Here is a 12,031-nt window from a genome sequence, read left to right as displayed (position 1 = left end):
TTTATATATTTCTATGATTTCAATTTTAACTATTAAAATTTGATATTGTAATTGTTATTTTTATTAATTAATTTCTATGCATTTATTATTTTATGTATTTATTTATATAAGATTTCATATTACATTATAATTATAATGTTTTGATGTATTTCTCATTTTCTTTATAGTAATAAGAATTGTCACAATTCATAAAAATCTTAATGATGCTAAAAATAAACTTCATTTCCTTTTTATTATTTTTTTTTTTTTTCCTTCTCTGGATTTGGGCATGAAACATGATCTGGACATTTCTTAGCGAGATTCACACGTCACTTGAGATGGGTGGAGGTCTTGTTGAAAATGTGTTTTCCATATTTGATTCCCTATTTTCAGCTCAGCCAGTCTCTGTTCTCTTCCACTGTCCTCACTTCTTCTAGCTCTCGTCTTGTTTTGATGTCAGTCTAATCACCAGAGGCCGTACATGAAGGCTTCTCATATTTCATACCGTTCTGTGATTATTGTGTTGGATATCTCTAGTACGTTTCGTATTTCATATGAACAAGAATAAACCAAATCAGAAGCATGACCTCATTAAAGGAACACTGGAAGAGGGTTATGGTCAACTTCCTGATTAAACCGTCATATCAGTATGCAGTATTCACAAACAGACCTATCTTTTCCTTTCTCACCATTCCATTGGTGTTCGTTTCTTTCAGCACTCTCTTCGATTTCTCCCTTGTGATCTCGCTCTCTCATTCCTTACCTTCACTTTTTGGCCCATTTTTCTCTTTCTTTTCTGCCTCATTTCCTTTGTGTTCAGAAACGGGTCTGTTTGGACCTCCACCCTTTTTCTCCTGCTTTTTCTCTCTCTCTTTCTCCCCCCGTCGCCCCTTTCTCTAGTTCTCCCACTCACTTTTTCACATTTCCTCTCACCATCACTCATCCCAACTCTCCAACTTTCCCTCTCTTTCCTTCCACCCCCATTCCCCTCATCTTTTTTTCTCCTTCACTTTTCGCAGAACTCATTTGAACCTTCAGTTGAAGTATTTAGCGTGACCCCGACCAGAATCGGCCTCGTGGACAGTGACAGAACCTGGTGACCCAAACAGCATTTCTGGGCACTATAACGGCAGCTCTTTTGGTTCTGAGTCGCCGCCAGCATCTAATCAAGCAAACGTTCCTCTCTCGCACCTCATCCACTCCTCCAATTACACGCCAGCAGTCTTTAGTGCATTCTTGTACTTTTAACTTCTGCGTTTCTTTCTGTCTTCCAGTAAACCCCTGGCATTTCCAGGCTGCAAGATCTCGCATGTTTCCTCAAGCGTTGTTTTGCTTTTCTTTCCGTCGTCTCCGTCCTTTCTTTTTCTTTCTGTGAAACCACAGTCCTGTGCTCGCCGCAGCACAGGAAAAATAAAAGCCACTCTCTTCTCTTTCCCATCCCAGAGAACGGCTCCCTCTGCCAGCTCCATTAGAGAGTGAGATTCCTGCGTCTCCACAGGGATCTTTCCAGGACCAGCTCTGCAGGAATGCTGGACTCATATTCCCCTTACACACACTTGCACACACACACACACTCAAGACGCACCGACACCGTAGCCTGCAATTGTAACATGGTCAGCTCACAATAATGAGGTCTTTTGGGCCTAATTAAAGGTGATGTGTCAATTTTTCAATGTTACAATACTTCTATTCCAACATAAGATGTTGGGACAAGTATAAGTAAGTCATTTTTCAGTTGATTTCATTGAAAAGTATAACACTGTAGCTTTGTTTATTTGAGCATCCTGACCAGCACAACACAGCAACATTAGCTTGACCAGTCACGTGAGTCTGTTTATCCAACCAATGGTATTATATTTGTAATTCTGCTTTAAGAATACCAAAAATTTTACTTTTATTAAAAAAGAAAATTCATTATAAAAAACTGTTAAACACTTTACATCATATGATGTTATTTTAAAAGTTCATTATTTTGTTTATTGGGTGTATTACACTCTAAAAATAATGTGTTGGCTCAAAAAAAAAAAAAAAAAAAAAAAAAAAAAATTAACGCAACAGTTTTAATGCATCAATTTTTTTTTTTTTGAGTTATGACACCTTTGAGTGAATTTACGTTCAACCAATAAGCTACAATTGAGTTATAGGAACTTAATAATTTGTAGCATAAACACAATTTAAGTTGATTACTCAAAAAAATTAAGCTGCTCTGGAACCAATTACTCAATCTATTTCAGTTCAAATCAACAGTTATAATAGGATAACAACTTATTTAATATGTATATTTAATGAACATGTAAGATATTACTTGTCACTGGCATTAGCGCAGTCATTACTTATAGAGTCAATAGTGCACAATGATCACCACAAAAACTTGAACATTATAGAAACTCCTTTAAATGTCAAACATAACAGCATTAAACACTAACAGGTCTGTCTCTTCACTAAAAAGTCCTATACAAAGCATGCTGGGAACTAGAAATCCACTGCCTAATTTCCAAAGTTATCATTTTTACTACAACTTAATAAAAAAAAAAAGCCAATCAACGCAGAAATTTGAGTTTAAATTACAAACGACATTAAGTTGATGTAATGATCGACATTATTATATCAACAGAATTCAACAAAAGAATGTTTGCAACTTAAAAGGTTTAATTAACTTGCATTTGTGCATTTATTTAAGTTGTGGTAACATGAAAAACTCACATTTTTCATATACTGTACATTATAGCAATACTTCTATTTCCAGTCTGTCTGAAACGTGCTGATTTTTACAAAGCCCCTCCTTTAAAAAAGCCCAGCGTGATCTGATTGGCCAGCTGACCCAGTGCGTTGTGATTGCCCAAACACCTCAAACGTGTGTCGGAAATGTAACACCCCTTTACCATAATAACGATCTTCAGCTTCCAAGGCTTTAAGTAAGGGATAATGTACGTCCAGCTGGTTGTTATCACAGAATAAACCCAGACAGGTCACTCTGAAGGGGTTTATTCTGCGATAACAACTGGCTGGATGTACATTATCCCGCTTATTACACGGCTACTTGCCATACAAGTAAATAATTAGACATGAAATATTGACTTGAGTTAAAATATTTTATTAGGTCTTTAAACGCAAAGCTTCTGCGAAGAAAGCAGTTGCTAGCAAGTGGGAAGTTCAAACTAGATGGACATTTAAGGGAAACGATACAGTCATACCACTTATTACACAGCATTTTGCCACATAAATAATTATGGGGATAAGAGATACTGATTTGAGATAAAGTTTTAAAATATTACCTATTTGTTATCTTATAATCCATTACAGTGTACAAAACAATCGTTGCAAAATGGCAGCAGTTGCGTATTAAACAAAGAGCGAGTCCACGATACTGGATGACATAATTAAATTACTGTACGCAAAATATTGATTTGAGTTTTAATATTTTATTAGCTCACCAAACGCAAAACTTCCAAGAGGAAAAGCCATTCCTAGCAAGCGTAAAGCGCCGACTTCAGTTACCCGCATAAGCCTGTGTTATCTGTTTTTACCGATTGTTATTGGGGGATAACATACTGCTGGATGGTGTGATTGACCAATCAGAATCAAGTATTCCACAGAACCATGTAAGATAACACAGTTAATAATGTCGTCAGGTTTACCATATCAGTTTGAGCCCAAGTCGGATTCTGAAAATGCAGATGATCAGGCCGGGAAATCGAAACCAACTTTGCAAGCGCGACTTGAGCAGAATGCTTCACAGTGGTCAGTAGTCTTTGTATATGTAGCTGCCGTTGAACTCTCCCAGGTTCAGGAAGCTGTCCTCTGTAAAATGCAGTGTGCACAAGCAAACTTTGGGTTGTACTGCTCACTGATTTCTAACAAGGTTTTGCTTTCGCATCTAAACGCACAGTGTGTCTGCGACATGATGACAACACTACAATTCACTGAAGCATCGTCTTCTCTCTTTGGGTGGGTATTTATGTTAATATGTGACATAGACATTTGAGGAAGTAATATCTGGACTTCAATCCAAGCGTTTTATGCAGGTCTGGGTCAGTGTTCTCTATTAGATTGAAGAAATTATTTTTTTGTGGGAGACTATGAGCTTTGTAACTTTACAGATCTTATACAAACAGATAGATTACACACTAAAGGAAAAGGAAAACATTAAAAAGCATAATTTGACCCCTTTAATTAGGTATCATGACTAAACAATTAACTTTTTTTTTTTTACAACTTTAGATTAATGTTAATTTGTAAATATACTACTGTATACTGTTAAAATATATTATTGGAAACAATTTGTTTGTATATACTTCCGTTCAAACAGGTAAAAAAAAGATTTGATTTGAATTTCGATTTTGAAAGTCTCTTCTGCTCGCCAAAGCTGCATTTATTTGATCAAAAATACAGAAAAAAAGCAATATTGTGAAATATTATTACAATTTAAAATAATTGTTTTCTATTGTAATATCTTTTTAAATATAATTTATTCCTGTGATGCAAAGCTGAATTTTCAGCATCATTACTCCAGTCTTTAGTGTCACATGACCCTTCAGAAATCATTCTAATATGTTGATTTGATGCTCAAAAAACATTTCTTAATATTATCAATGATGAAAACAGTACAGCTGTGCTGCTTAATATTTTTGTGGAAACCATGATACTTTTTTTTTTTTTTTTTTTTTTTTGATGAATAGAAAGTTCGGAAGAATAGCTTTTATTTAAAATAGAAATCTTTTGTAACATTACAAATGTCTTAAAACTAACCTTAGCCTAGATTAATAAATGCTGTAAAAGTAGTGTTTGTTCATGATAACTAGTACAATAGTTAGTTTAGAAATTTAATTTTAATGTAAAGTTTTACCAGAAAAACAAACTCAAAGCAAGAGTAATCACTTTTTAAGATAAAAAGTTAGAATTCTTGATATTTTATTCACAATTATGAATTTTCCTTAAAGGAACACTCCACTTTTTTTGAAAATAGGCTCATTTTCCAACTCCCCTAGAGTTAAACAGTTGAGTTTTACCGTTTTTGAATCCATTCAGCCGATCTCCGGGTCTGGCGGTACCACTTTTAGCATAGCTTAGCATAGTTCATTGAATCTGATTAGACCGTTAGCATCTCGCTCAAAAATGACCAAAGAGTTTCAATATTTTTCCTATTTAAAACTTGAGTCTTCTGTAGTTACATTGTGTACTAAGACGGACGGAAAATGAAAAGTTGCGATTTTCTAGGCCGATATGGCTAGGAACTATACTCTCATAATAATCAAGGAACTTCGCTGCCGTACCATGGGTGCAGCAGGCGCAATGATATTACGCTAGAAAATCGCAACTTTTCATTTTCCGTCGGTCTTAGTACACAATGTAACTACAGAAGAGTCAAGTTTTAAATAGGAAAAATATCGAAACTCTTTGGCCATTTTTGAGCGAGATGCTAATGGTCTAATCAGATTCAATGAACTATGCTAAGCTATGCTAAAAGTGGTACCACCAGACCCGGATATCGGCTGAATGGATTCGAAAACGGTAAAACTTTAACTTTAAAGTTTAACTCTAGGGGAGTTGGAAAATGAGCCTATTTTCAAAAAAGTGGAGTGTTACTTTAAGGGGTTAGTTCACCCAAAAATAAAAATTCTGTCATTATTTACTCAACCTCATGTCGTTCCACATCCGTAAGACCTTTGTTCTTACTTCAGAACACAAATTAAGATCTTTTTAATGAAATCCACGAGAATGAGAAAATAATGACAGAATTTTTGGGTGAACTAACCCTTTAAGAATTCTTTTGTTTTTTTGTTCTTCAGATTTTTGTATACGATTCACAGCTAATCAGCAGGGTTTGGTATTCATTTGTAGCCCATCTAAAGAAAAATCGTTTTTGTGTTCTATTCAGTCCTGTTGATGTGATCTGGCCATTTGTGTTCATTTCGCTTTCATTTTCCCAAAACAAAACACACTCGCAGGCAATTGTAAACATATGCAGCCATCTGAAGCAGAGCAGTTTATGGGAGATTGTTGTTATTTCCATTAGCTGAATTGGCAGAGCTGTGAGCAGTGACCTATGGGAGTCTGTTCTGACGGCTCAGGTTATGTCTAATGTGTTGCAGGAGACAGCCACCGGCGGTGCCCACTCAACACCCACACTGAGACCCAAATGCCCACCTGTGAGAGAAAAAGCACCAACAAGACCTGCTTGAAATTTCATCAAGAAGACAGCAAAGATTCAAATCTTAGACACAGTGGAAAACCATCAAAACAGGTTTTTGGTTTAGTAAACCTCATCTCCAGATGGTCTTTTTGCTCACCGACTGAGCAGTACGCTGTCACTCTGCAGAGGTTTGTTCCTGTTCTGTACATATGTTGATGTTTGCAATGTGAGTGAGTTTTATTCAGTTCTGTAACAGGCTTAAATAAAAAGCATTTTTGGACTTTGTAAATACTGCGTGCTTGAGAAGTCCAACACTTTCCAGTAGTTAGCGGTCTTTACGAAAGCAAGCGTCGCTGTTATTATTGCTCATGACTAGGGTTAGTGATTTGAACCAACCTCTAAGCCAATTTCTGACACCATTTGTGTTACCGACATGATTTATATCTCATTTCGTGCAGCTTGTAAAAGAACCACCCACAACATTGTGGTGCGAGTTTCCAACATAACTCTTGAAAATGTGAAATTTGACAAGTAAACATTAGTGTTAATCTTATTTTGTCAAACAACTTCATTCATTTGCACAACTTACAAGAAGTTCCCATAGATGTTGCACAGAATGCTTTATTTTGGCAGCTTAAGTGCAGTGTCACACAGACTGTTCATATATAAGCTCTTATTCTGTCAGTTATAAATGACACTTAAAAAAAACCCCAAAAAGGCTTATTACTGTACATTCTTTCAGTTGAACACTGGCAGAAATGTTCTGCCGACTGCTGCTGTGCTGTTTCAGATGAACAAAACATGAACGCTGTAGCAATGCCTGGGACTGATAGAGGACTGACATCTTGTGGTCAACAGTTTGTCCACAACAGTTTCAACAATTGCACAGTTAATGGATTTTCTGTCACCTCCATTAAAATAAATCTAAAGGGCTTGTAACAATTATAATTGTATATTTTTAACATTAACAATTATACATGTTTAACATTGTTTAAAAACAACATTTATTTCCAATACATTGTGTTAAAATTGTAGTATTTTAAAACCATTTAAAAATTTAGCAATTTGGCAATATATACATTTATATAAATACTGTTAAAAAAAAACTCCCTACTCCCATGTATACCATTTTGGTGAATCAGAAAACATGTCTGGATCAAACACTAAAATCAAAATGATATATTTTGGCTTATAAAAATTAAGATTTTCAAAATCTTTTTTTAGGACCATTAAGATTTGATCTTGAAAATGGGCTTCATTTCCTGGCAAAACAAATAAATCCTTTGTAAATCCTGTAAGCATGTGCGTACGAATAAACAGAAGAACACTGCAATAGCGTGCAAATCATATTTTAATGCAACATTTAGTTCGTGCTATCTTTATCGGGCACCAAAATAGTGACCGATGAAGGTCACATGACAGAAACGTTGCATTAAAATACAATTTGCAAGCTATAGCTGTGTGGGGGAATTATCTATTAAGTAAAACATAAATACATATTTTATTTAATGTGACCTAGACATGTTTTAATGAGGTTCACTCATTTAATAGTTAAGTTTTATATTGGCAAAATGAGATATTTCCCAAAAACAGTTCTTATTCATCCCTGAGCTTAAAGGGATAGTTCACCCACAAACAAAAATTCTGTCATTATTTACTCACCCTCAAGTTGATCAAAAAATGTGTGACTTTACTTCTGTGGAACAAAAGATATTCAAAATATCTTCTTTTGTGTTCTACACAACAGGTTTGGAAAGACATAAAAGAGAGTAAATGAGTTAATTTTTGGATAAACTATCCCTTTAATCAAAGTGCAAAAGACTCTCAGAAGCATTTAAAACAGACAGTTCGCCCAAAAATGAAAATTTTGTCATCATTTACTACCTGAAGTTATTCCAAACCTGTATGAATTTCTTTCTTCTGCTGAACACAAAAGAAGATATTTTAAACAATGTTGGTAACCAAACAGTTGATGGTCCCCTTTGACTTCCATAGTATTTTTTCCATACAATGGAAGTCAATGGGGTCCATCAAATGTTTGGTTCTTTAAAATATCTTCTTTTGTGTTCAGCAGAAGAAAGAAATTCATACAGGTTTGGAACAACTTGAGGGTGAGTTAATGATTTCCAGAATTTTCATTTTTAGGTGAACTGTCCCTTTAAATCCTGTAGACAGTTTCAGTTCAGGAAGCGGGACAGATCCTCTCTGATCTCTGCCTCGTCCCAAGGACCGTGGATATTGTCCTTGTGCCTCTGCAGGTGGACTAGTAACAGTGGACAGAGTAATGTTAACGTTATCAGAGCCAGAGAGAGAAGAAGCGCTCCCTCGGGCCACAGGCTACCCAGACCCCCGACTCCAGCCAGACACACCAGCACCGCTGCCCACGGGAAGCTCCACTCCGCCTTCTTCCGCATGCGGTGCAGCAGGCAGGGCCAGAGAGCGAACACCAGGAGGGCGCAGCTCAGCATGGTGAAGGTATGCAGGGCGCCAGGCAGCCGAGACGCCAGGCACACCGACCCGAAAAGAGCCGCGTTGAGGGAAAGACTGCCCGGCGGACTGGGCTGAGCGTACGGGAAGGACACCAAGTGAGCCAGGAGCATCACGGCTGACATGGCGTACACAGTATCTGTACTAACCGACTCGGTCAGAGTCTTTAACACAGGTGAAAACCCAAAGGTAAATGCCAGGAAGATGGTGGCGCTCTGCAGATCAGCCAGGCGTGTGCGCTCCCGAACACAAGCGTCTCCCAGGATCTCGTAGAGGCCGTAGCCCAGCAGAGCACAGCCCAGGCAGACCCACAACACCATCGATGGCTCCAGGTCTCCCTGCTCCATATAAGACCATAATGTGAGAACGACAGCCACGCAGGACACCTGCTGTGCGATGAGCCCCGTCTCATGCACTACCGCCCAGTAACGGTACTGACGCACTCGGATGTTGCGCCGCAGCTCCTCCAGAAAACGCCGGTCCACATAGTTGTCTGGGAAAGGCTGGCGTTCATACAGCACTTTACGCCACGGGACAGCTGCAGGAGCTCCCGGACCGCTGTCTGCCCCCATTACCTGTCAAAACTGACAATACACAACCCATCATCACTACATAGTGTGAGGAACACTTTACTGGACTTAAAGCTGTTACCTGATTAATATGAAAACATATATATGGGTCACTGACGAATAAGGTTTTTAAAAGTATAAAAAAAAATGTAATGGAGATATAATTAATTTTGAAGTTTTATTAAGTGTTAACAATGAGATTAGGTGGTATTTATAATCAATTAACACTGCTCAAAGTCATTCGCTTTAACCAAAATTTCGGTTTTACTGAATGACACTTTTGGTTTTACCAAATGACGATATTTTCAAACAATGCTAACATGGCTGATATCTGATAAAAGACAACATTTTATATTTAGTACAAGTTTTTAAAATATTACAACATATTAAAACAATATTAAAACAATGTCTTCTACACATAATTTTAATACCATTTTGCACTATGTTGATATATGATGTTATAAATCATGCCAGAATAAAAAATACATACATTTATTACATTTTTAGATATTTTAATCACAAATGAAATGGCTGTGTTGGCCTTTGGACAGTTAAACCGAATGACCTTTTGACACTTCAAAATACATTTATATGTAGCAAAATATAATTAAAATCTTTTGGATTCAATAAAAGAGATCTAGTTGGAATACCTTCCATACTTTGGATGTCATATCTTTGTTTTTTATTATTATTAAGGCCTTTGGACAAAAAATGACCCGTCACGTCATTGACCCATATACTTGATATATACTACATATATGACAATACTACAACTTTTTTCAAATAACAAACAGGTTATTAAACACATTATTTTAATATATATTTAAGACTTTATAATATGTTTAAAAATGTATTTTATTAGCAATTTGGCAATATATATACATTTATATAAATACCGTTATAAAACTTAAGACTTTATAATATATTAAAGGCTTTACAAAAATACAAAAATATGTAAAAATCAATTTATAACAATAAAGATAAAAAACTCAAATCAAACTTAAGAACATTTAATAAATATTCCAAGTAATTTAGTTTTGAGGCATTCTTTTTTCAGCTGCTTTAATGATTGAAAAACGTTTCAAATAATTTTTAAATGCCACAAAACTTTTTAATGACATTAATAAATCAACATTTTTTTAAATAAAACTTATGTATTCATAAAGCAAAAAATAAATTAGCTAATATTATTACCTACTGTAAAATCATAACGTGATTACACATGCACACACAAAAATCAAACTCTTTGTTCGGCTCTATATTTTTTAAACACTTTACCTAAATAAATACCAAAATATATAAAAGCAAATTGCAACAAATTGAATTAATCTTATAGCGTTTTTAGGCGTTCCTTTCTGAAATTAAATTTTCGAATAATTTTAACTGTCACAAAACCTGTAGCAACGTTAACAAATCTCCATCTGTGTAAATAAAAAGTATATATAATCAGAATATTATTACATAAAAATTCAACCTCTTTGTTCGTGTTTACACAGCTTCTCACGTCAATCTGAATCTGATCAACAACAGATTCGACTCATAGCCATCATAAAACAACTGACGCTAGTATATCATTCATAGCGAATATATACTACTAGATAAAATAAAAAATAATTGTAATATCTTACAAAATCAGCTGGGTTTTCTCACGCTCTTGACCCACTGCTGTCTTGCCATCGCACACCCGGAAGTGACGAACCACAAAAACAAAAGCTCGATTGTAGTGTTAGCTGAAGAGCGCCATCTGCAGACCTTTCCTCACACCCTCCAACGAATGATCTTGTAAAAGCATGAGATTTTAACGTAAGAGTTAGTGAAAGGATTTATTTTTATTCATTCTTACAATTGTAAACAGTGTGATTTGTTCAGTCGGTCAATCACACAGTAAAAAAAGACTTTTAGAGCATTTATATTTATCTACGAGGTTATTATACAGTATTGTATTTGGGGATCTCTTAGCATTAAAAAGTTTGAAAACCCTTGAATCAGGCGGTTGCGGGGAAAAGGAATTCAAATTTTGAATACTTTTTCCCATTTAATTTTTATATAATGTTAACAATACCAAAAATCAATTTTATAATGTATGTGAATAAATCATCTTAATAATGTTTAAATAATAGATCCTTTGAATAATACATGTTCAAAATATATTATAGCCTACATACAGACAGTTTGCACTGTCATATAGGACATATATATTCATTTTAGTGTTAACGTCCTGAGGGGGTGTGGGATATCGAATAAGACCAACCTAAGGAAAAAACAACAACCTTACAGTAACATCAGGCTATATAACATTTTTTTTTTCAGACGAATGTATCAAATTCCTTTAGTCAAATATAGTTGAAAATTGACAACTTGCAGCTCTAAAAGCCGCCAGCAGGTGGCGACATGAGATTAGAAATTCAACGAAAAATTAGAAAAGTGCGAAGCCGTGTTTAAAACTAGCCTTTTATGCCGTTTTATTAAAAATGTCTGAAAAAATGCTGAACTGGTCTTTAGAAGATAAACTAAAAAGCAGTGCAACTATGATAAACCCAGAAATAAATTTAATAATATCAAAATAAGAGCAGTAAACTGAATTTATTAGTACCGTGAGAGCAAATCCCCACAGGACCAGAGACTCAGTGGAAGATGGTTGTTGTAGAAACAACAGAAATAGCTCAAGCGTCACGAGAGAGAGAGAGAGAGAGAGAGAGAGAGAGAGAGAGCGAGCACAGTGCAAGTGTTCCTCCACTGAAACAACACAATAACCATTAAAATACTGTTTAAATCAAGCACATTTACCAAGGAAGAGGAATTCAGTCTATGTTGTAATGGTACACAGAAGCCCAGGCTGCTGTAAGAAGATCCCATTGAGGAA

General features: G+C 35.6%; 2 protein-coding genes across 4 annotated transcripts in view; one reads left to right on the top strand and one right to left on the bottom strand.

Moving 5' to 3' along the window:
• The window catches only part of dnm3a (dynamin 3a), a 55,554-nt gene extending 49,153 nt beyond the window's left edge, over window positions 1–6,401 (top strand). The window contains exon 22 of one of the 3 annotated variants that reach the window (XM_051875794.1): window positions 6,072–6,401. In XM_051875794.1, coding sequence (XP_051731754.1) covers window positions 6,072–6,111 — 40 coding nt within the window. In that variant the 3' untranslated portion in view covers window positions 6,112–6,401. Of the gene's footprint in view, window positions 1–1,422; window positions 5,073–6,071 lie in introns of those variants that run through there. The other 2 variants (XM_051875792.1, XM_051875793.1) reach the window with 2 other exon arrangements.
• A 314-nt stretch (window positions 6,402–6,715) lies between these two features.
• pigc (phosphatidylinositol glycan anchor biosynthesis, class C) lies at window positions 6,716–10,938 on the bottom strand. Its single transcript, XM_051875913.1, has 2 exons — window positions 10,797–10,938; window positions 6,716–9,183 (listed from the first exon to the last, which is right to left on the bottom strand). Exon 2 carries the CDS (start codon window positions 9,169–9,171, stop codon window positions 8,290–8,292), a length of 882 nt encoding a protein of 293 aa, XP_051731873.1. The 5' UTR covers window positions 9,172–9,183; window positions 10,797–10,938; the 3' UTR covers window positions 6,716–8,289.
• Between the last annotated feature and the right edge of the window lie 1,093 nt (window positions 10,939–12,031).

The sequence above is a fragment of the Ctenopharyngodon idella genome, chromosome 20 (assembly GCF_019924925.1).
Source record: "Ctenopharyngodon idella isolate HZGC_01 chromosome 20, HZGC01, whole genome shotgun sequence".
NCBI lineage: Eukaryota > Metazoa > Chordata > Actinopteri > Cypriniformes > Xenocyprididae > Ctenopharyngodon > Ctenopharyngodon idella.
This window is presented reverse-complemented; position numbering and strand designations above follow the sequence as displayed.